The sequence below is a fragment of the Penicillium malachiteum genome, assembly GCF_028827825.1.
Source record: "Penicillium malachiteum strain IBT 17515 chromosome Unknown utg000005l:1.0-9002435.0:326005.0-9005861.0, whole genome shotgun sequence".
Classification (NCBI taxonomy): Eukaryota; Fungi; Ascomycota; class Eurotiomycetes; order Eurotiales; family Aspergillaceae; genus Penicillium; species Penicillium malachiteum.
In genome coordinates this window covers 2,414,151-2,438,108 of record NW_026643099.1, presented here as the reverse complement: position 1 = coordinate 2,438,108, position 23,958 = coordinate 2,414,151, and the positions used below count along the sequence as shown (strand labels likewise).

The 23,958-nt window shown below is 46.6% G+C and overlaps 9 protein-coding genes across 9 annotated transcripts; 5 read left to right on the top strand and 4 right to left on the bottom strand.

The window, feature by feature from the left end:
- Positions 1–434: 434 nt before the first annotated feature.
- N7483_010911 (uncharacterized protein) lies at positions 435–641 on the top strand (the record flags this gene model as incomplete). The annotated part of the gene is made up of 1 exon (XM_057094338.1): positions 435–641. The coding sequence occupies one exon, from the start codon at positions 435–437 to the stop codon at positions 639–641; it is 207 nt and encodes a 68-aa protein (XP_056940309.1).
- Positions 642–1,951: 1,310 nt separating this feature from the next.
- On the top strand, positions 1,952–4,108 carry N7483_010910 (uncharacterized protein; the record flags this gene model as incomplete). Its single annotated transcript, XM_057094337.1, has 1 exon — positions 1,952–4,108. One exon carries the CDS (start codon positions 1,952–1,954, stop codon positions 4,106–4,108), a length of 2,157 nt encoding a protein of 718 aa, XP_056940308.1.
- A 553-nt stretch (positions 4,109–4,661) lies between these two features.
- On the bottom strand, positions 4,662–4,979 carry N7483_010909 (splicing factor 3B subunit 5 family protein; the record flags this gene model as incomplete). Its single annotated transcript, XM_057094336.1, has 2 exons — positions 4,662–4,673; positions 4,737–4,979. 2 exons carry the CDS (start codon positions 4,977–4,979, stop codon positions 4,662–4,664), a joined length of 255 nt encoding a protein of 84 aa, XP_056940307.1.
- A 200-nt stretch (positions 4,980–5,179) lies between these two features.
- On the top strand, positions 5,180–6,880 carry N7483_010908 (tRNA-specific adenosine deaminase; the record flags this gene model as incomplete). The annotated part of the gene is made up of 3 exons (XM_057094335.1): positions 5,180–5,333; positions 5,398–5,440; positions 5,494–6,880. 3 exons carry the CDS (start codon positions 5,180–5,182, stop codon positions 6,878–6,880), a joined length of 1,584 nt encoding a protein of 527 aa, XP_056940306.1.
- A 225-nt stretch (positions 6,881–7,105) lies between these two features.
- erg24B (uncharacterized protein) lies at positions 7,106–8,720 on the bottom strand (the record flags this gene model as incomplete). Its single annotated transcript, XM_057094334.1, has 3 exons — positions 7,106–8,214; positions 8,281–8,585; positions 8,641–8,720. The coding sequence occupies 3 exons, from the start codon at positions 8,718–8,720 to the stop codon at positions 7,106–7,108; spliced, it is 1,494 nt and encodes a 497-aa protein (XP_056940305.1).
- Positions 8,721–9,076: 356 nt separating this feature from the next.
- Positions 9,077–10,656, top strand: N7483_010906 (uncharacterized protein; the record flags this gene model as incomplete). The annotated part of the gene is made up of 4 exons (XM_057094333.1): positions 9,077–9,447; positions 9,507–9,806; positions 9,875–10,001; positions 10,444–10,656. 4 exons carry the CDS (start codon positions 9,077–9,079, stop codon positions 10,654–10,656), a joined length of 1,011 nt encoding a protein of 336 aa, XP_056940304.1.
- Positions 10,657–11,180: 524 nt separating this feature from the next.
- N7483_010905 (P-loop containing nucleoside triphosphate hydrolase protein) lies at positions 11,181–16,398 on the top strand (the record flags this gene model as incomplete). The annotated part of the gene is made up of 15 exons (XM_057094332.1): positions 11,181–11,453; positions 11,510–12,038; positions 12,092–12,318; positions 12,380–12,659; positions 12,725–12,958; positions 13,009–13,727; positions 13,783–13,945; positions 13,998–14,333; positions 14,402–14,525; positions 14,587–14,658; positions 14,724–14,774; positions 14,859–15,545; positions 15,594–15,677; positions 15,745–16,119; positions 16,170–16,398. 15 exons carry the CDS (start codon positions 11,181–11,183, stop codon positions 16,396–16,398), a joined length of 4,383 nt encoding a protein of 1,460 aa, XP_056940303.1.
- Positions 16,399–16,781: 383 nt separating this feature from the next.
- N7483_010904 (beta-glucosidase) lies at positions 16,782–19,715 on the bottom strand (the record flags this gene model as incomplete). Its single annotated transcript, XM_057094331.1, has 7 exons — positions 16,782–17,015; positions 17,080–17,938; positions 17,992–19,189; positions 19,245–19,297; positions 19,350–19,394; positions 19,453–19,592; positions 19,656–19,715. The coding sequence occupies 7 exons, from the start codon at positions 19,713–19,715 to the stop codon at positions 16,782–16,784; spliced, it is 2,589 nt and encodes an 862-aa protein (XP_056940302.1).
- A 2,790-nt stretch (positions 19,716–22,505) lies between these two features.
- On the bottom strand, positions 22,506–23,261 carry N7483_010903 (bZIP transcription factor; the record flags this gene model as incomplete). The annotated part of the gene is made up of 2 exons (XM_057094330.1): positions 22,506–23,183; positions 23,238–23,261. 2 exons carry the CDS (start codon positions 23,259–23,261, stop codon positions 22,506–22,508), a joined length of 702 nt encoding a protein of 233 aa, XP_056940301.1.
- Between the last annotated feature and the right edge of the window lie 697 nt (positions 23,262–23,958).

Here is a 23,958-nt window from a genome sequence, read left to right as displayed (position 1 = left end):
CGCATCAAATCCTCTGATTAATTGGCATTATTGACGGCGTTCTTCTGCAATGGACCTTGCATCTGTGATACTCCACCTCGTTGGCATTGCATCATATCAGAATAATTCTTTTGGCATTTGCTTTTTTTTTCTGTTATTTCTTTCTTGACTTTTTGTTCGCGTTATATTCAGCCAGTGTCAGCATTATGTCCTTTTATGCAGCTTTCCTTTGCATCGAGAAGCGCGGGTCGGCTCTTGTGTTATTTTCTTTTTTTTGTTTCATGTCCCAAATATATGTCATGAAGACCAGGATGCCTCGCGGCTGGGATATGAATTCGGATGTGCAATGTCCATCGTTATGTCTTCTTTTCTTTGTTACGGCTCGATGGTGACTGGTGGCAATGAGGTCTATCGTTGACTGGATTCGGCGTGTGCTACTCTTTTTGTTGATCACCATGGAAGACTCTCCTTCTGATACAGGATATCGGACTGGCAACCTGCTCTTGATTGAGACGGTTGAGGGACAAGTCTACGTGACTTGGGTGTTGATCGCCCATTTTTCGCTGGCCATGGCTTACGATGATGAGCATCAGAGAAAAGAGAGAAGAAAACTATGGCAATTGCCCTCTTCAGACTATGAAATTCTCGCCTGTGGCGGATAATGGTCGCGAAGGGTCTGGTGTTGAATTTCTAGGTCTGTGACCTGAAACATTCATACATCCCACCTTTCAACGCATGGGTTGGATCGCTGGGTTTCTTTTCAACTTTCTCGATCTCATCATTAAATCGCCTTGACCAGCACTTTAGGTTCATCTCCTATACTATCCAGGCTGGGCTTTGAGCATTACTGGAAAAGCCCGGGTGTCAGGAGCTCCTTCACTGGGTGATTGAGCTTTTCTTCGTTTTAATCCTGACACCGGGAATCAGATGCAGGTTTTATTCCTTTTGTCAAGTCCGGGAAGCAAGACTTCCCGCGCTGGCTGTCTATCTTTGTCTTTTTGTCAATCTGTCAACTCTTAACTCCAATTTGTACGTATCTTTTAGAGTAAACTCTTTTGAAAGGTGCATACTACCACAAACTGCTCCACTCTCCGAGTAAGGTACAAAAAATGATCGATCATAAATTAAAGTAGATCAAAAAAAGAAATATTTGAAATTGGAACGGTTAGTCTAATCTATTTATGATTGTTCTACGTGTATTCGACCGGCTTCTGCTGCACAGTAATCTCGCCGCCGGCTTCCGATTTACCCGTGTAAGCAGCATTCTTGATCAGCATATGATTTCAGATCAATTTCAAACAAGTGTAGAATTATAAAACAAGTCTTGTAGAATAAGTATGAATAATTCTGTAGATCATTGAAAATCAGGGGCATTAATAGACAAATATTCAGGGCAGAGATATAGTTCATAGCATAACTCGCTCCACTTTGTACTGTATGACGTCAGGAATCTCGGGGTTGTCAAGCAGGCTTGGAATATTTGAATATCATCAAGGTGAGAAAGATGCCGTAAATGCCGAGTAAGCTTTTACTATCTCAGTGATCGTGGCAAAGAATCTCATTTTCTTCAACATAGAGTGTTATTAAAAGTCATTTATGGCAGTCGTGGCAGCAACTCTTAGATCACCGTTCCCGGACAGCTTAAGCGTCCCACTCCGTTTCCCCGCAAAGTTTTCTACATACTATCATTGATACCAAAGACCCCTCGATCCTGATTAATTGGTGTCATTAAATCACTGAATCAACGGTCTCTTCTACAAGATCTCCTATTCGACCCTATCTGGTATGTCTGAGCTTAATGTTCCATCACAAGAGACGTCTGGATATGTGTCTCATGATTCACGGTTGCCTGCTGGTCTCCAGATCTTGAGCTTTCGGTTGACATTACTATTTAATCAAGGACTCAGGAACATCAGAACAAATATCTTTCATTCGACAAACCTCAATCCATTGACGTGATACCAGGGCCCCTATGGCCTCTCTACACGATGCGCTCCGCTGTCTCCAGCCGACGAAGTGGGATTCAGTCCCCAAATCCCCCGAAGAACTACGGGAGTACGTTCGAGATATCTTCAAAAGCAGTCGTCTAGTAGCAGAGTCCCTTCCAGATCCCCCACCCTACGAGAATGGAGTGCAAAACACCCCGAATGCCTCATCCTCCGCCCGTGTCGTCCCTTCATCCGTACGAGTTGGCGAGACCGATCCCGAAATTATACCTCTACAGAAACAATGGGGCAAGCCGATAAAGATGGGAGGCCCGAAAGACAACCCTCTCGGTGTACACGTTTGGAAAGTCTCCGCTAATGACGGGGGCGGCTCATGGTTCGGAAGACGGAGTATACATGAAGGAATGTCATTTACACGATGGCAAGAGAAGCTTTCATCGGAGTACGATGAGACCTTGAAGGCCAATAGGAAGAAGATTGAAAAAGGTCGCACTCCCGATGAGAGTATTCGTGGAATTGGAGCTGAGGAAAAGGTGGAGACGATGGAGGTCAAGGACGAAGACGATACTGTGATTGCTCAAATAACGGTCTACCATGTCTCCGCGCAGTTTCCAAAACCTACAGCACCACGAGACTTTGTGGCGATGATAATTACGTCTGATTTGGGGTTGCGGATCGGTGGGACTCAACAGCCTGGTCGGAGTTGGTTGATGATTTCCAAACCTTGTGATCATCCCGATGTACCACCCAAGCAAGGTTATACCAGGGGTAACTATGAGTCGGTTGAACTCATCCGTGAGATCCCGAGGAAAAGTCTCTCTATGAGTAGCAGTAGCTCTGCTGCGAGCACAACCGGTGGGAACAAGACCGAGACCAGCGAGAAAAGTGAGACTACAGACCAGCAATCTCAAAACCAGGACGAGGATTTGAACCCAGTTGAATGGATCATGGTTACGAGGAGTGACCCCGGTGGCAGCATTCCAAGATGGATGGTTGACAAAGGCACCCCGAGAAGTGTAGGAGCCGATGCCGCCAAGTTTGTTGATTGGGCTATGCAAACAGACGGTCCTAATGAGGAACCCATCAATTCACAAGATGAGGATAATCAAGAGGCTGATTGTCCCAACTCGGTTCCCGAGGAATCAACCAAGAAACCCGACTGCGACGGTGATGACAATAATGATGAACAAGAAAGTGATGATTCAGACTATGACCTAAGTGACTCGGACACTGTCTCCCATCACGGACTTATCGCCAGCGTCACTGGCCTGATCAACTCCAGCATTGAGCGTTACGCTCCACGCTCAGTCTATGGTTATATGCCACGTAACAGAGAACCACCCCGATCTGTTCCAGGAGCATTCGACATGAATGAGGAGAGCACAGACGAGATGGAAGCTCAAAGTACCAAATCATCTACCGAAAAATACAATCACGATGCTCAATCAAGCACTGAAAAAGAGCCCGAACGAGCCTCTTTAGCTTCCGGATGCTCTGAGACGGCAACACCGATCGTTGATGAAGTCGTCCAAAACAATGCCACACCAGCAGAGTTAATGGAACTGACAAAGAACGGAAAACTCACATCCAACGAAAAAGACCTAGCAAAGCTAGCGCTTCGGAAACGGGAAATCGAATTCAAGCTAGATACAATTCGCGCCGAACTTGGCAATCTTCATATCACAACACAAAGCGCCCCCTTAACACCAACAAAGGGTGTTCTGAATGACGCGGACAGTGATACAAGCGGGATGCTTAAACGAGCTGCCGAAAACCGTTCCGCAACGCCGAACAGTGGCTCCAAACAAAGTAGCAGTAGCGATGGGCAGAATGGGTCTCAGTCTCTGACCCCAACGCCTGAACTGCCGTCCCATAGGCACAAGGCCACTTCGCAGCTTTTAAATGAGGAATCGAAGCTACTGAAGCAGCTCCGCAAGGTCGAGGCTAGTCAGATTAAAGTTGCCTCGAAAATTGAGGCGCGTCAGCGAAAAGATGCCCAGCGGTCGGAGAAGACTAAGACTAGATCTGAGGTTGAAAGTTTACGACAGGAGGTAAAGGATTTGAAGAAAGAAGTTGGGAAGTTACGCACTGAGCGACAGAAATGGGTGGATCTTGTTGCTTCTTTACAGGCGGAGAATACGAAGTTGGTTGCAAAGAACTCGAAAGAAGAGTCTAGTGGTTGAAGGGTTAGAAGTGTGATCTTTGATTTTTGAGCCGTTTCATAGCTCTTGTATCCCTGCATTTTCAATGTACTATGTTTTCTAGCGAGTGAGCCTAATTTTCATGATTCGTGGAAGATAGTATTATTGTCTTGAGTAGAAAGAAGTGGTCTATCTTTGCGGGCCAACATTCAGTGGGGGCTCGTGGCCGCAGAATCCCAAAGTCCAATCATGCAAAGATGCTCAATGTAGATGAAATAGTTGCAATGCAACTGTAGCATACCGAATCTATCGTTCTCCAGATAGATAGCCAGGCCTGGGAAATTACCATCCAAGAGTGGGATGCCAGAATCCAATTTCAGCTCAAAGAGTCCCATGTATGAAGAGTTTTCCAAGACTGGAATTGCAGATTGTATTGTAGATATCGTACACTTCCGGTAGAGCTTTAAGGTGGGTATCATTTCAGAGAGCACATCGGTGCGGAGGGCATAATGGAGGACCCAGTCTCATTGCGCGTAAATAAGAGCCGGTGCTGATGGGGGTTGTCCGTATATCGGGGTATAATTCAAGAGAAACATCACTCTTGCGTCTAAAAGCCAAAGAATGATTAGTAGCTTCTCTTGGTTTGAGGGGTAAGAAAGTTTGCCCCTACCTCTGGAGGATTCCCAGCACCTCTAACCATTTTCTCTAGCATCATTGTTCGAACCTTCTCCTTAGAATCTCCCATTCCAACGGACATGTAAGAAAGCAGAGGGTTGTGGCCCACGTAGGAGGCGCAGCTGTCGCGAATAATGTTCGAGGTCCACTCGTACTTGGTGGTGTCGGCGTGGCCAGTACCAATGTATCGCGCTTGCAGCGCCTCAAGGTTCTGGAGAGTACGAAGCTTGTCGGCCATTTTGGATTGAGGATGTGGAGTTTGGTGGTTCGAATGTAGTTGGAGATGAAGAAGGTCTAGAGAAGTGATAGGTTATGAGATCACGTGATGACATATCAAAATCACACTTTAACGCACTCCCCGGATTTGATATTTGGGATGAAAGTGCATAATTTTTTTTATCGGTTCTTTAGACTTTTATCTCTGTTGAGATCTTCCATATGCCTGATTCAACATGTTCGACGCCGCTGCCGTCCCGGATAGCTTCGTTGGTGCACGATCATTTCGATGCCTTACCAAATCGCAGTAAACCAACGATCTTCCCTGATGGCTCTAGGGAGTGGATCCCCATGACTGGTATTGTAGCCGTGAAGGGTACGTGCTGAGATATGAAGCGTTAAGAAATGTAGGACTTCAAATAACGAAAATCTAATATTAGGTGAAGATACACCTTCGGAGAGTCTGCACTGCATAAGTATCACGTAGGTATCACCAAAATGGGCATCTTTTGCATACATAATTGACAGAAATGTAGGAGTGGAGCAAAATGTCTATCGGCGTCTCAAATGCAGCGCTGTCGAGGCCTTGTTCTACATGATTGTCATGCGGAAATATTAGCTATTCGTGCTTTCAACTATTGGCTCTTGACGGAATGTCAAGGTTTGATGGCCGAAGATAGGAGCACTTCGAACCCCTCATCATCGTCATTCATCCAAAGGAGAGCTAAAAATGAATGCAATACCTCCTCGGAGTCTTCAATAGACTGGCCGCCTTTTGAATTCCAGCGTGACGTCAAGTTATACATGTACTGCACATGTGCTCCATGTGGCGATGGTAGCATGGAGCTTTGCATGGCATCCCAAGAAGATGCAACACCATGGGAGGTGGTTCGCAAGACCAAACAAGATCCAGAAACACAAGAAGGTCCCACTTTGGTGGATGACGATCTTCTGGATGGTCGAGCTCATTTTTCTCTTCTGGGTGTTGTACGCCGCAAACCATCACGAACAGACGCTGAGTCCACACGCAGTAAATCCTGCTCAGATAAACTTGCCCTGAAACAGGTCTCTTCTTTGCTTTCATGGCAAACTAGTCACCTTGTTGCTCCAACGAAGAACGCGTACCTGGCGGGGCTTATTCTTCCCGAGGATGAAATTAGTCGCATTGCATGCGAGAGATCCTTCGGAGAGAATGGTCGGATGAAAGCATTGAGAGAGCGGCATTGGACTGGTGAGACTACAGACGATACAGTTGGGTACCGATTTCACCCATTCCAAGTCCTCTCTGTGCCCGCTGAGGAGATTCAAGCTCTTTGGCGATTTGCGAAGCCAAAATCTATAACTCAGACGTCGTCTCCACCAAAAGACCATACACTGGCTACAGAAACCCAGGCATTACCAAAAAAGAGTAAGCCAGGGAATGTGAGTGGAGTTTGGGCTGCAGCACCATCATCTTCACATATGAATACCATGAAGTTATCAGAAACTGGTAGCAAGCAGCTGCCGTCACTTGTAAAATCTACAACCGGCTTATACGAAACAATCATTGGAGGGGTGAAGCAGGGCTACAAGGCATCTTCGATCGTCCCACGAGGTGCTTCAGTGCTTTCTAGAGCGAAGCTATGGGCTCTCGTGGAAATCATGGTCGGGCTAAGTGGTGACGCACAAGATCATCAGCTTGAAATCCCGAGCACTAAGACGAATATTGCAGCATCGCATGGGCCTTGCGAAGGGTCAGGCTCTGAACTCAAAAACACAACTACATACCAGAGTATAAAGTACAATATAGCCTCAGCTCCCCTCCGAGTCCGAAGAGAGGCGATACGAGATGCCAGAGAGGCTCTCAAAGGTTGGGCTCCAAATTTTGGTGATGAGAATTGGGGATTGGACGTTTTGATAGATGCTAAGAAACGAAAGCGCTGAAACACACCGAAAAAGATAATTAAATAATATTAAAAACGCATATTTGGTAAAGTCAACCGCATCGTGGGGCACAGGAGCTTCTATCTTTTGTTTCCACGCTCATAAAAATGTCGCATCACAATTAATGTACAAAGTAGCCATTTTGATCGGAGGAGACCAGCTGTCCCTAATGGCCTAGCCTCGCAGGCCTCCGATTTCTTAGGAAATAGTGCAGGCAAGCTCTATTTAGTAGACGCCTGGGATGATTCGGCTGCGTACCAGCGAGGTGTAACGGTCCCAGTCGGCCCCGTACTTCTTCTTGCACTTCTCTTCATCACGCATTTCTCGATGGACCAATAGAACGCCGAAGTAAATGATGTAGAAGTAAGTGAAAATCATTCCCCAGCCACGCGCCTCAGGGTTCTGCACAGCTTGCTTCTGGATAGCACCACTAGCCGGGTTAATGGTCTCAATAATGGCATAGCCTGCCATGCCAGTAGGCAAGCAGTAGGCCCAACCCATGATCCAATCACCAAGGTAGTTGATGTGACGCGCCAGACCCCACCAACCTGAGGTCATCAGCTTCGATCCACTGGCAGTTTCAATGAACTTGATATGCTTCACGCGAGGGTCATTGGGGTTGGTGCGGAAACGGTTCTTCTGGTTGTTGGCACCACGGAAGATAGAGTATCCAACAGCAGTAACACCCAGAACCAAGGAGACCCCTGACCAGCCAAGCTGGAGAGGGAAGATCGAAAGGTAGCGGCTCTGCACACTGTAGAGATGGGGGACCCAGACAACATCACCGAAGGACAGCATGAAACCGAAACCATCCATAATCACATCCATTGTTGTCATAATTGCAGGCTCCATGTAAAGGGAGTCCAGAATATAGAAACCCTGGAAGATAGTAACTAAAACGATCGAGTCAGTAACATACCCGTAGGTGCGGTACTGGTGAGCCACATTGGAGAGGTTCATAATCGTCCATCCGAGCAAACCCGGGCGCATCTCCATAAACACCTTAATATCAAGGGTTCGTGAGGCCTCGCTGACGAATGGAATGGGCAGACGGATACGAGGGTTGAGTTCGCGACCAATGAAGAAATCGTAGAGGACATTGCCGGTTTGACCGCCAGGAGCCAGCTCTCGAAAGTCAGGGTTGGGCTGTCCAGGCTTAGGAACTGAGAAGCTCTTGGCATAGACAAAGAATGCAATCACCGAACATATGACCAGGTTCGCAGTGATAACTTGCACGTAGTTGTCCCACAGGAAAGTCCACACGACAAAATCAGCTCCATCCATGTAGGTTCCAGCGGCCAAACTACCGAGAATGATGAGAGCGGAGGGGAAGGCTGTTCAAGAAGAGTATCATTAGTAATGGTCGAGGCCATTTTAGGATATTCCTGAACTCGTCATACCATTGAACTTGTACTTGTGTCTTCCCCCGCATGCCAGAGAGACACCTTCCGCAACTTGACCAGGCAGGAACACTTGCAAGAACAGGCTGAAAGCATAGTAACTCAAAGTCCATAATGTCACCTGTAAATCAAAGAGTCCTGTGATACCATCCTGGGGCCAGCCCACCTCTTGTTTCAGTTGATTGAGGGTTAAGGTCGAGGGGTTGAGCAACGAAGGTGCGGGACATCCAGACACATCGTTACAGAGGAAGGTGAACGTATAAACCAAGACTGGCAGACCAAAGACGATTCCGAAGGCACCTAGACTATGAATGGGTTAATATATAAGCTTCCTTTGATATGAACTGAGAGTAAACATACGGCCCACCGAATTCATAGCCATGCTTGTCAGGGACAGGTTGCACTCCAGCTTGGGACTTAGAAACTTTTGTAGGAGCCATAGTGGCGCAAGGTAATGATCGAAGTGGATCGAATCAGTTGAACCCTGCTAAACTCCTAAAAATTGGGGGGAAGAAGCAGCGAATAAATAGGCATCAATAACCAAGCGAGTAACTTTTAATCGTCGCGCGTACGATACCGGATCCCGTGCTCCCGCTAATGGTTCTCCGCATCGCCAATCACAACTCCATGCAACGTAAGCCTTTCTTCAACACCTTCCCCCCCCTTCTCATTCAACCATCTCTTTTACTATACCCACATTTTACGAGAGAGAGCTGGTCTCCCTGTTTTTTAGACATTCCTTTTCTTACTTTTCTTACTTGAAAAACTTGGCATTACCTTATCTTACCATCCCATCATGAAACTGACTAGCTCCGCTCATTATTCACTCCTCTTCTTATCATCTATCCTGGGCATATCCTCTGCTGCAGGTAACAATCACCTGGATGATGAGTCCCCGTGTGTGGCGCACTCTCCTACGAGTGGTCTCTACTATGACTTGAGTTCAATCTCATTATCTCCACCGGAAATGAAGAATGGCAAGAAAGTATCGCAGGACGATCGGGACGAAAGCTGGACCGCGAAGGGGCACGACTACCCCGCCAATTTCACGCTTAACATATGCGCGCCGGTGATTGAGAACTTTACGGATGTCATTGGTGTATCATCTTCGCGATGGCAGAATATTAGCGCGTTTTACGAGCAGCATGGGAAGATATATTCGTTGGGGTATGTTGGATAGCTTCCTCGGAATGCGTCGCATACTAACAACCTTTATTTTAACGCAGTGAACAAGCTTCCGATCCTTTCTTCCGTGGTCGCAAACTTATCCTGAACTACACGAATGGCTCTCCGTGCCCTGATGACTCCAGCGCTGCCGGCTCGAATGCTTCTGTCCGAACGAAGTCTACGCTAATGTCCTTCCTTTGCGATCGCGACGCCCCTGCAAACCAAGCGACTACCTCCTTCGTCGGTACCATGGACTCTTGCTCCTACTATTTTGAAATCCGGAGCTCTGCTGTGTGCGGTGGTATTGCTGCGGATCCCAACTCTGGAGGACTAGGCCCAGCCGGCGTATTCGGAGTCATGTAAGCTCCCTCGTTTCTGAAGAAGCATCTATTCCATACCAACTCAGAACTAACTTATTCAAATATAGCATGCTCATTGCGGTCGCTGTCTACATGGTTGGAGGTTGCGCCTATCAGCGCACTGTTATGCACCAGCGCGGTTGGCGCCAATGCCCGAATTTCAGCCTATGGGCTGGAATGTTCGACTTTGTCAAGGTATGTCTTGTGTCTTTAGTTCCTTGTCGGTCTCGAAGATCTAGAGGTGGCGACGTGGCTTCGCATCAATATAAAAGTTCTAGTGGACTTCCTGTCTCGCGGCTGGATCAAGCGTGCCTCGGCTGGTCTGAGGTTCGATTACGTTGAGACAAAGTTTGATACTTTTATTGATGCGTTCATTTTCATGGTTCGACTATTCCTTTCTTCCAGCTCCTTGGGCGCAACGCGCCCAGTCACTTTTTTCTACTTGATCGATGTACATGTACCATGAGGATGACCGGTGAACTCGATTCTTCTACTTGGGAGCAGGATATTGGATGCATTTAGATAGTCACCGCTCCAAGTAGTTGATTCATTATACGCCATTTGTTGCCATCTACAGATTTGTTTTTGAGATCCTATGCAAAATGATGGAATGCTAATTATCGATGCTTGGAAACAGGACATGTTCGTCATTATTTTCTCATCCTTGGGCAATTGTTTGCGCTTCAAACGTTCGCCATCACACGACGGCTACACACGCGCGGGCTCTGACAGCCATGGAGGATTCATTGGCGCAATTGGTGGTCGAGGAGGACGAGGCTCTGGTGGTCGACGTGATGTCGACGCTGAAAATCGCTTGATCGACCAGCTAGATGAAGAGTGGGACGATTAAGATTTGATTTCTTTCAGGTGTACACTCAATGAGCCATTCCATGTTTTCGCTGGAGACGCGATGCCGCAATAAAACTCGAAACTTCAATTTAGATTGCGACCCAAATCAAGCTTAATGTACTAGCCGCGTATCGTTGAAATGATTTAAGTTCAAATACTGCATTGTTAGGCGTCCACTTGCATTCCAAGGTTCTTTATTATGTGAAGCCTCCAATTACGAACTTGAACCCTGGAGCCTAAACGAGTCATCATAATCCTACATAGTGATCAGTCTGGAATATGCAATGTTACTTTATCTTACCAGCATTGGGAATGACACACAAATACTCTATTTAATACGATAATTATCTCTCGATTCATACATAAGATGAGTCAATCATAGTCAATCAGAGTCATATTGTGTAATCGATCTCAAAGCAGCCATGAACCAATGAAGCGAGAGTGAAGGGACAGCCTTGCGACCCACATTTCAAATATCGTAGTTCCATTTCTAGACTCCTTTCTACTATTTAAGACCTAAATTTTATGATTGATTCTTCATTTTCCTCTTTATGTAGTCGTTATCTTCTAATCATGTTAACTCCAGGTTTGCCCTGCTTGGTGGCTGATGAGGACTCATTTGGTCCAATTGTAAATGATTCCTGTCACCACGGCTTTGACTTCACACTCTTGTTCGAAGAGACAATTCTCGCACTACTTCCATTGTCAATTCTCTTTGTCTTAGGGCCATTCCGAATATGGAAGCTCTATAAGTCCTCCGAAAAAGTCAAGCCTTCATGGTTATACGCTGCCAAGGGAGTATGGTGACTACTGACTGTTTCGGTCGTGACAATTGTTGACCCATTTACAATCAGATAACTTATTCAATTCATATATCTCTTCAATTTACTCTATTTCTGTTTTGGTCTCAATCGTCCACCCCAAAAACCAGAGCTACAATACCAACAGCAGTGGTATCGCTAGTCGCATCACTTGGTTGCATTTATTTATCGCATCTAGAGCATCGTTTCTCCGTTCGTCCTTCGACAATTCTATGTCTATTTCAGGCCTTGACTTTTCTTCTTGATCTGCCGCGTCTAAGGACTCTCTCTTTTCTACCGTACAACAATACAGTGACACTCCTTTTTGCTGCCAGTTGGGTAGCTAAGGCTGTGATCCTTGTTCTTGAGACCACAGAAAAGAGGTCATCCCTAAGGAAAGGATTTGAAAAGACTGCGATTGAAGAGACCAGTGGTGTATTCAGTCGGACTGTCTTTTGGTGGCTAAATGACCTGTTATGGAAAGGTTCGAATACTACTCTGACAGTTGACGACTTGCCTATCCTGGCTGAGGACCTGCGGGCAGCCTCAGATCCTCAGACGATTAAGGAAAAATGGAAGAGAGGTAAAATCAATTCCTTAGAATTGAAGGATTCAAATGCTGACACTTATTAATAGCTAACAAGAATGGGCGAAATGCTCTGCTATGGACTCTCACCTGCCATTACAAGTGGGAGTACTTGGTAGGGTTATTGCCTCGTCTGGCATACACTGGTTTCGCATTCGCGCAGCCTTTTCTAGTACAGAGAGTTCTAGATTTTATGGAAGAACCGGAGCATGTGAACTCTTCAAATTATGCGTACGGACTCATTATAGCGTATGCGATAGTTTACATCGGGATTGCGGTAAGTAGCCGCTGCAGTTTGATCGCCGAAACAGCTGGTATTCTAATAAAAATCATACTAGGCCACATGGTCTGTCTACCAGCATAAGACACATCGCCTCAGAGTAATGATCAGAGGCAGCTTAGTGAGCCTGATATTTGACAAGACGCTGCGTCTAAACACATCGGCTGTATCTGATGCTACTGCGGTGACCTTGATGAGTACCGATATTGAACGAATTCAGACTAGTCTCGTGGAGATTCATGAGGTCTATTCTAACTTCATAGAGATTGCACTTGCTCTGTGGTTTTTAGCAAGACTTCTTGGAATCGCAACGATCGCGGCCACGGTGATTGTCTTGAGTATGCCGTCTTTCTAATTTTTGCGGCGTGCCCATATAGATCCTTTACTGACTTTTAGGAAACAGTTTGCCTCGCTGCGGCTATTCCATTTGCCATAGCTACCGGAAATGCTCAAGGAAAATGGCTTGAAGCTGTCGAAGAAAGAGTCGCAGTGACCTCCAAGGTTCTGGGAGTAATGAAAAATGTCAAAATGACGGGCTTGACGGAAGTCGTGGCCAGCACCCTTCGCAGTTTACGACTTGGGGAAATTAGTAGCTCGCGACCATTTCGGCTTCTCAACGTGCTCAATGTGACTATCTGTTAGTGTGATGCTTCTTCAGGTGAATACTTGCTAATAGAACTCCTTCAGCCTATCTGTCTTCCGCATTGGCTCCAGTGTTTGGATTCGGGGTCTATATCCTGATGGCCCGAGCAAATGACACGATAACTCTGACTAACGGCATTGCATTCTCTGCATTGACTCTGTTCATGCTCTTGGATGTAGCAGTTGTTTCCATCTCTGATGAGGCCGAGGATTTTATGGCACTTGTGAATTGCTTTCGACGAATTCAGAGCTACTTACTTGAGACAGAACGCACGGATCATCGCTCGAGTATCAAGTCCGAGGAGCCCAGTTTAATTGATCTAGAATCCATCGATGATTCAAACCACGAAGCAGCGTCCTGTGTTAAGGCTCGAAATTTGTCGGTTGCATGGTCTATCGATGACGAATTTGTTCTCAGGGACTTGACCTTTGACTTAGAATTTCGAAAAACTACCATGATCGTTGGACCAGTTGGATGTGGCAAGTCAACCTTGCTGAAAACATTCTTGGGTGAAGCTGCAGAGTGCACTGGGTCAATAGCTGTGGCATATAAGAACGCAGCTTACTGCAGTCAGTCACCTTGGATTGCCTTCGGTACTATTCAAGAAAACATTGTTGGTGCCTCGCCATGGGATCAAAAGTGGTACGACCGCGTCATTCAGGCATGTGCCTTGCAGTTTGATCTTCAGCAGTTTCCAGCAGGTGACCAGGCAAAGGTTGGAGTGCGTGGATCAAGTCTCAGCGGTGGTCAACAAATGCGTGTTGTAAGAGAATTCGGCACCGTATCGTTCGAGGCATTTAAATAACATAAGACTCTAGGCCTTTGCGCGTGCTCTCTATTCAAGAGAACCGATCCTCATTTTGGATGATGTTCTAACAGGACTAGACCGTGAGACAGAAAAATTCATATTGGAATCTGTTTTTGGTCGAAACGGGCTATTGAAGGAAAATTCCCGGACTGTCATAATGGCAACAAATTCTGGTCAGTATACCATTGACTCATTCATGACATTTTAATTCTAACCATATCATAGCTCATCATCTTCTTTGCGCTGATCATATTATTTCCATCAATTCAAGCGGACAACTTGCGGAACAAGGATCCTACGAGGAACTCGTTGTCTCACGCGGCTCCGTGCCTTTTCTTCCTGACCAGACTGGGGAAGAGAAACCCACTAGGTTACCAGAAGTTGTCTTTGACGAGGAGACATTGCAAGAGCTTAACCTGGACAAAGATGAAATTGATCATACCAGCCGACAGACAGGCGATTGGCTTGTTTACCTATACTACTTCCAAAACATCGGGTGGCCTCTGTTATCTCTATGCTTGGCTTGCTCTATGTTGTTCATTGCTGGCTTGATCTTTCCCCGTACGTTGGACTTCTAATCCCGAATGCTGAACTTTTGGTGGTTGTAACATGCTAATCCCTGCTCATAGAATTATGGCTTCAGTGGTGGTCTCGTGCAAATGAGCAGCATCCGAACGAGGACATTGGGTACTGGCTTGGTGGTTATGCTGCCCTGGCCGTCTTGACCCTTGCTGCCTCTTTCTCTGCAAATTGGTACGTAAGCCTTCTGTTCTGGCTGCTCTTTCTTCGAATACTAATCTCATGTCTCATGCAGGGTCTTTGGAATGGTCATTGTTCCCAGAACAGCGCGCAGATTTCATGATATCCTGTTAGACACAACCATGAGGTATGACACCAATACCAATGGCTAGACCAGAACTAGGAATCATCATTGTGCTAATATTGTTAAAGCGCAACGACATCTTTTCTCACTTCGACTGATGTTGGGACAACGACGAACAGGTATGACGCAAATCGTTTTATCCTCAAGGCCTTGAACCACCGAAATAGCCTTCGCTTAGAATACCAGATACTAATACTCCCCAGATTTAGTCAGGACTTGGAATTAATTGACGACGAGCTCCCCTCTGCACTTGAATTGTCAATTAACTCAGGTATAAGCTGCATCATTGAAGGGTTCCTAGTCTTCGCAGGAGCATCTTACCTGACAGCAACAATCATCCCATTCTGTGCTCTTGTGATCTACTACGTTGCAAGACACTATGTTCAAACATCTCGTCAACTCCGACTCCTTGATATGGAAGCAAAAGCTCCCTTATTCTCACATTTCCTGGAGTCACTCAGCGGACTTACTAGTATTCGTGCTTATGGTTGGTCCGAGGACTATCAACACCGAAGTCAATTTGCACTTGATATTTCCCAGCGTGCTTATTATCCAAGACGCTGCATACAGCGCTGGATGAACGTTGCGCTCGATCTTCTAGTAGCCGTTATTGCTGTAACCGTCATTTCAGTAGCATTTGCCATGAAAGGCCAATCTTCATCCAATCTGCTTGGAATTGCGTTATTCAACATCGTCAACTTTAGTGTGACTCTGCAATCGCTAGTCCAGGAGTGGACTGGACTCGAGACTTCAATTGGTGGTGTTGCCCAAATCCGATCCTATGTGCAACAGGCCAAAACCGAGGATTTGGAGAGTGAGGTTGAAGTGGTTTCAACAGCCTGGCCGTTGAATGGTGATGTTGAAATTTCCAATGTCTCTGCTTCATATGAGTAAGTAACAGCAAGCACCGTATTCTTGGGTTATGCTAAGTTTTCTAGTGGTTCTCCGGAACCGGCTCTTCAGGATATCAATCTCAAGATTTCCGCCGGTGAGAAGATCGCTCTTTGTGGAAGAACTGGAAGGTCGGTCTCTACCCAGCAGCTCTTCTCCTGATATTTGACTAGATACTTGGATACTGATATTTCCCAGCGGCAAATCATCACTCATTTCCACAATCTTGCGCACACTCGAGATAAGCAATGGCACAATCTGCATCGATGGCATGGACATCTCCAAAATCTCCAGGTCACACATTCGTTCCTCTTTGAATACTATCCCACAACAAGCCTTCTTCTTATCCGGTTCTATCCGACTAAATGCAAACCCACATGGGGATGTGTCAGATGAAGTTATTATTGACGCACTACGAGAAGTCAATTTGTGGTCTTACCTCGAATCGAAAGGTGGCTTAGATGCCGACATGTCAGAGGATTTGCTTTCTCACGGACAACAGCAGCTCTTGTGTTTGGGACGAGCTCTCTGCAAGAGGAGCAGAATTGTCATACTGGATGAGGCTACAAGCAGGTATGTTTATCTATTTTTTGATGTCTTTTCTAGTGCTAATTGGTCTATAGCGTGGATTCTGAGACTGAGAAGCTCATGCAACACGTCATCCGGACTCGCTTCAAAGATCAGACACTTATTGTTATTGCTCATAAGCTGGAAAGTATCTTGGATTTTGATAAGATTGCGTTTTTGGACCAGGGAAGAGTGGTTGAATTTGATACTCCACAAAATCTTCTGTCAACAGAAGGCTCGGCCTTCAAGTCTTTGTATAATAGTGCTCAACGGGAGATAACTTGATACTTGATTAGACCAAGGTCACGGTGTTCAAATTTTATTTCTTTCAATGTTTTTCCTGGACCGGCGCATGCTACTACAATTCTGCAAGTAATCAAGTTATAGATCCCCTGACAGCTTGAAATTATGCTTTGGGTGAACCCGCGCGAATCATACTACTAGGCGATCCGGGTTATTGATGAGTGTCAGGCTTGGAATTGCACACATGCATGTGACACTACCAATAATCCAGTATCAGTACCTACCTTACTCGTCGCCGCCTTGAAAATTTATTTCAGAGATAAGTATCAATTAAAACTATATGCATTAAGCAGTAATTCTGTCTGTACAAGTCAAGAAGTAAGATTCTAAACCCGGTCTATGTCCCACATTACATACACATGCACTTAGTGAACACGAGGCAAGTCGGCAGACAGAGGCAGCTTGCGAGAAGAGTTACCAACGTAAACCTTCTTGGCCGCACTAGTGACGACCCAGTTCTGGGCTGCAACATCCCAGCTGGAAAGATCGCGGCGGTTCAGGGTGGCAGTCCACTGGACCTTCTCTCCAGCGGCAATGGTAACACGGTCAAAGGCACGGAGGACCTTAGGAGGGTCATTAGGACCTCCAAGAGCGACATACTGTAGTTCGAAACAGTTAGCAGTGCATTCCTTTTTAGTCAGATGGAAGCTCGAAAAAACTCACCAGTTGGGGCACTTCGTCTCCATCCAGGGAGCCAGTGTTTCTAATAGTAGCGGTGACTTCAATCAAGTCGTCGAAGAGACCTGAGTTACCACCACTAGGGCCGCTGGCTGGCAGGAGCTGCTGAGCAGAGCCATCAGTAGCTCCAGCAGGAACATAGTCCTCAGTCTTCTCTCCGTAGTAAGGGTCACCGGAAGACGCCTTCAGGTTGGTAGAGTTCAACCAGGGGTAGAGGTACTGAGTGACACGCTTGATACCAGCGGGGAAAAGGTACTCAGCAATAGGGCCAGCTCTTCCGAGGACAGGAGCAGCCTTGGTCCAGCCAATTGTATCGGCATACTTGTCTGCCTTCAAGGCCTTGACCTTCAGGTTAGAGAACTCAAAGTCAGTGTAGCTCATACCAAAGCCGAATTCATAGACGGGGTCGGTGTCGTCCTTGTCAAAGCGGCGGTAATCAATGAAGACACCCTCCTCAAAATCGTCTTGGGGCGCATCGACACCATTGTTGGGCTGGGTCAGGATTGGAGCACCATATGCCTCACGAGTCTTGCCCCAGGTGAATGGAGTCTTAGCACCGGGGTTGACGCGGCCGTAGAGCACATCAACCAAGCTGCGGCCACTCTCCTGACCAGGCAGACCAGCCCATAGAATAGCAGTGATGTTGGGGTTCAAGTACCAGTCGTCAAGGAGAACAGCGCTGGGAGTGTGCATGATGACAATAGTGTTGTTGCAGTTCTCAGAGGCAGCCTTGATGACGGCCTCACCGTTCTTCCAGAGGGTCATGTTCTTGCGATCACCCTCGTTACCGTCAACGTTAATGTAGCCCTCTCCAGAGTCGGCATTGACGAATACAAGTGCGACACTAAAATTAAAAAGTCAGTAACTGTAACAGGCTACCTGGTGGAAAGTTTGTACCTTGATTGGGAGGCGATATCAGCAATCTGATCAAGAGCTCCATTATCAGTCACAGCGAAGACATTAGTCTGACCGTTGCCGTTGAAGAGCACTTCATTCTGAATCGCCTGCTCGGGAGTAATCAAGTAAGGGAAGTTGGCAGTGCCACTACCCCAGCCCATGGCCAGAGTACCATTGTCACAGCCACGGTCGGAGCAGCCATTGGCGCCATAGGCGTTTGAGCCCGCATCTTCACCCAGGATTCCGACGAACTTTTCGTCGTGAGTCAAGGGCAAGCCACCGTTATTCTTCAAGAGAACAGTGCTGTCAGCACCAATCTTGCGAATGACACTGGCGTGGTCACGCTGCACATTGACACGCTCATTCAGCTTGATAAAGTTCTCGTTCACAATGAAGTGCTCATAGCCGTACTCGTCACGAGTCCAGGAGCTGAAGTTGGGAGGAGTGCGGTAACGGTCACGTCCAACCTTGTAGTAGGCCGCCATGATACGAGTGGCCATATCATCAATGCGCCACTCAGGGATGGTACCGTTCAGAACGGCAATAGTCAGGTTTGTGCCCCAGAATGAGTATGGGCTACCCAGAACGACATCACCAGGCATGGACATATCCAGACCAGCGAGAGCATCACCAACACCACTGTGGTGAGCACCCCAGTCACTCATGACGAAGCCCTGGAAGCCAAGTTCGCTCTTGAGAAGCTTGTTCAGGGTGTAACTGTTGGAGCAACCGTAGCTGTTGTTGATCTGGTTGTATGAGCACATGATAGAACCAACACCGGCACGCACAGCATCAACGAATGGCCAGAGGTACAGCTCGTGCATCGTGGTATCGTCAATGTTAGAGCTGACACTCTCAGTGATGTTGTATCCATATCCTTGAGCTTCACCGGCCTGGCGGAAGTGCTCCTGTTCGTTTCCAATGTAGTGCTTTGCACAGGCAATAATACCGGCATCTTGCATACCCTTAATAGTCTCGGCCATCATCACACCAGTGAGAACGGGATCGGGAGAAAATCCCTCCCAAACACGTCCACCGTCAGGGTTCTTGCCCAGCGGACCAGCGACAGGGCCCAGCTGGATATCCACACCCTTATCCCGATGCTCCTCACCCATTGCCATACCACGGGCGTAGGCAAGTCTCTTATCCCAGGTGGCGGCAACATTGATACCAGCAGAAAAGCCGGAGTTGTAGTCACCTGTTTCATGGATGGTCAATATTCAAACTTCGTGTTTCGGTTAAGCTTCACATACTGTCGCGAATACCCAGAGGCGAATCTTGCATACACATGCCCCACATTCCTAGTCTATGGCCTTGTCAATTATCGTCACTTCCCAATTTGTTGGACTTGGACGTACCTCGGAATACCACCAGTCTCTCCAACACATCGTTCTTGCTCCCATCTTTGTTTTTTGTCAGCTGCGTCGGCGCCACTAAAACCAATATATGTGGATATCATACCCAGCACCAGTTGTCAGGTTAACCTTCTCAACGAGAGTCAAGTTAGATACGAATTCGACGGCGCGTCTATAAGCCTCGGCCCACTCGCCCTCGCCGGTCATCCATGGCGATGGGTAGAAAGGAGGCGAGTATGCCAATTCCTAAATGATGACAGGAATATTAGTCGCCAAAATTCATAACACGCCAGACACGAGAGATATTACCTGAGCACTAGCTACCGTTGCAGCGCCCAGGAGGGCCGCTTCCAGCAAGCCAAACTTCATGATCAGCAAATTCAGGGTCTTCACGTGTGAAGAGATACTGAATTGCGCGGGGAGGTGTTCTAAGGATTTGGGTGAACAACTTCGAGGGGAAACTCTCGGTCACCGCGCAGGGACTGGGCCCAATTTAAATGGTAGATTGTGGGTTATTTACGGACATACAGAGACATCAGATTCTCCATCGTCGCTGCTCCACCTGAATTCCAAGACGGGGAAGCTGGGACGAGTGGGAGCGTGAAACCAGTAAGGATCGACAAATAGTTGGATTCTGATGACTAGGGGCGTACCGCGATGTACGCCCCCATTACATAGCGAATGGGGTATTTGTTTTTGCTTGGCATCAGTGCACGCGATTGATCAACTTGAATGATTTGTTAATGTTACTTTCTAAGATTTCCCCTGTGAAAGGGAGAAAGCAATGCGAGTGGCTGGATACCCGAGGAGAGCCCTGAGTATGAACCATGCATGGGATGGTCCAATCAAGGGGGGATAACTGGGTGATACCTATTCAATCCCTACATTGTATAGAGAGGTGCTGGATTTGTCTGATTCAACCAGAATTAATCACACTGCAGTTCTATTGGTTCAAATCTCACTTACAAATGGCAGATTAATCGTACCATCGTCGTATCTGGTTTCCTTGATGCCCAAATTGGTATTGTAGAACTTGAACCAGTCGCCGCTTAAAGTTCGGGTGAAATCTATTGCTACGCCACTTCTTGGCGTATCCTCAAGGTCCGCTAATTCTCCGTTTAGCTTCAACTTTTGAAAAATTCCAGGAATGTTCTCGGCAGCTGATCATCTGCAGAAGGTATCCGCAGTATAATGTTTCTGCGGTGATGCTAAAGAGAGATTGCCTATCAAAATAAAGATGATTCCAGTACTCCCTGTCTTACTATCTGGAGAGTTATGGAAACTTGAATTTCATGCTTGTCAAACAAGACTATTGATTTACATTTTTGCCGAGGTCAATCTTTGTATGCAAATGTATGATATGGACACAGTCACCCCGCAAAATTTGAGTATGTAGGAGCGTCATGGCAGTAGTACGTCGGCAACTGAATGCTTAATCAGTATTTACATGGTTTTTCTGTGTAAGTGTCTTCCAGTAGTGGGCCCCGGGGACTAGTGGTTCTCTGAATAATTTTTACCCGGTGTGTCATATCTTTCACTTCAAATTTTCCTGATTATTAAAAGGGATTCCGATGTTTTGACCCGGTATAGTTAAAGGTGACCCGAGTGTTCCGGGGTCGGGGAACAAAGTGTGGGGAGCCGGGGTTTGCTAATGCGGAGTCCCCAGCCCGAAATCACCTGGGCATCTGGGCACCAAATACGGAGAGTCAACATTCAACGTCACCTGGGTATCTAACGGGCCCCATTCGGCAACTTCGGCGGGGCTTGTTGATTACTATTGATTACGGGATGAGAAAAACAACTTCCTATATGAAAAAGAGGGGTTTCTTAACTGAGATCGTGGTATTTTCTCTTGGCGACGCTCAAATTCCGTCCTATTTACCATGCGCTATGAAGTCACTCCGATCTTCCAAGCCCGGGGAACGCCCGTGCCATCGTCGGCTTGGTCCGATCTCTCTCATCTCACAAATGCCGAGTTGCCGGTCTGGGTAATTTTTTGAGACGAAATGATTTCTTGTTTCAGCCAGGACGGGTACCATTTCAATTTTCTTTTCTTTTTATTATTATTTTTACTATTTTAAGTATATGCTTACGCGTGCTTTTATGAGACTACTACAGCATAGGTAGGTGGTAGTACCTAGGCAGGCTCTCCCCGCATTTTTAGGTGGTACATAGCAGAGCAAACATTTCAATATTGAACTTTAAGTACTGCCAGTGCATACTACTATTAGTGAAATCATTCAGGCAGCCCTCTTCAAAGCCAGGAAGAATATAGATTGGTCTAGAGGTACAAATTTACCAGTAATGGCTTGGGATTATTGTAATGTTTCCACATCTACAGTAACTTTGGATATCTTTTCCCATGAATATTGCCGAAGAAGCTTTTTTGACTCGGCTGAAGGGTGGAGAATCCTCAAGCGGCTCGCTACACCAAAAAAGCACACGGCCCGCGAATACAACCCTTGCAAGATTCCAAGGGTCCAAAAATTGTGGAGTGGAGGTTCCAGGCAATTATTCACCTAGGTACGGAGTATAGGTCATCAACTCCGTACTGCTTAGGTAGTAGTGAGCTTTCTTGTTAAGTCCGCCAGTAATTCCACTGCCATTTCAATCTTAAAGCCGAAGGCCCACACAGATACGACGAAATGATGGATATTTTCCCTCTGAAATGGCTAATTGTCGGTAATTACTATGTAGTATCGATCAATTGAGAAAGTTGTGGGGCTTGGAATAAATGGATATGAACAGACGAACAACACCCCTGGACAAGAGAAGATATTTCAGATATTCTAGAGTATTCTCTTAGTGCAGGATGCCAGGGCCGTGATTCTGCTTCTGTATATTGCATCCAGTGCGATGTGATAGTTCGACTTGATCTCTCTGGCAAGTAGCTCTGGATAAGATCGCATTTGGTTTCAAGTTGTTTCTGTAATGTGGCGCAGATTGGTCCTCGCAATCCAGTGGGAGGGGCGTGGTATGAAGACAACTCTATGTCACGGATTAACTCCCAGTTGGGAATCGAGCATCTCCTTATTATTTCTCTTAACTTTATAGCTCAAGTTCGGCATGTAGCTCATTGACTATGAGTGATGTCCGTAACCTGAGAATGAAAGTTGATGGTTTGTCCTGCCATGATATCTGTGGCAGCATAGAAGTAACTCAAATCCCATTGCTAATCTCGTCCAGCACTTGAAACAAGATGTTATTTTGCACGCGGCAGCCATCGCCTGACTGTCCTCTTCTAAAGCCGGCCCAAAGCCTGTGTCGGATTTCGTCTATATCCGTACCACGAGCATTATATTGGCGGACCAGGTCGTCTGCGATAGAGCAAAGTGTCGTGTTCAATAAATTATCATCAGATGGCCATGAGTTTGCGATTTGTTCCTCCGTAGAACATCCACATAATGATGGATTTGTGATATTCTCGTGTGGTGGTGATGGATCTTCTTGGGCCTCTGATGCTGGTGTTTTGAGCGGCTCCGGGGTAAGAGATGATTCGGACTTGGTTGCTTTTTGTGAGGTTGACTCGGAGTCATTTATATCCTTCGATCGTGAAATTGCGGGTATTGCAACTTTGCGATCAACCGCGGCTCCTTCACTGGCCAACTGAACATATCGTTGAACGAGGTCCGAGGACACTCCCAGCGAGCGCAACAAAGTTCGAAGGTGACGGTTCTCTGCCTCAATTTTCTGGATTTTTAACCTATTTTCGATATCTTTCTGCTGTGCTTCCTCATTACAGGCTCCTATGCGCTGTTCCAATTCTCGCACATATTCCTGCTTCCTCGCTCGACTCTTGCGCTGATTCTCACGTACCCGGGCAAGTCTCTGCGAGTTCTTTGCTGTGTGTCAGTTTCCATTTGAGGGATATAGATAAAGATAGTCTCGGACCTTCTGATCAGTCTCTTTATCCATACTTGCTAGTTTTCATCGGGTATTGGAATATTTACGATCCAACGTCCCAATGTTGCATGAAGTTAAAAGGTTCACGCTATACCCTTCTAGGTTGATTGCCTTCTTGGTGCCTGAATTATAGGGCACCAATTGACGAAGACATCACAACCTGGCTTAACTATGGCCTGGAGCATACAGGGAACTTAGAAGGCATTTCAAAAATACCCGAGAGGACATTTCATTCTCGTAGGATTTCGGGAATATGGTGTATCACAAAGGACAAGCCAGGAATTAACTCCCGGTCGTGTTCTATATTTCAACAGGGGTGATATTTCCTCATCTACCTATAAAAGGGGAGGAAATTGTGCCTATTGGATCAGCCCCAGAATGCACGAGCCTTGTCGTGGGGTATTAAGATCATGATCTGTACATGGATCAAATCTAACATCTCAAAAAGTAGCTGAGGTCCCCAAGGTTTTGTGGAAGGCGAATCACGACCCAAAGCGTGCCGCTGAGCTGCATAGCTGCCCGCAAACGAACACCTCGGGCGCTGCAACGACGTCACTGGCCGTCAGTCGCGGCAAACTGTGGGATTTCCCCCAGCATTTCTCTCGGGGGCGCTAAATCAAACTAGTTACCGATTGCCTCGTGCGCAAACTTCCCTCCTTCATATTCAAACCGAATAAAACGATCCACCTCTTTACTCCTGATTGCACAA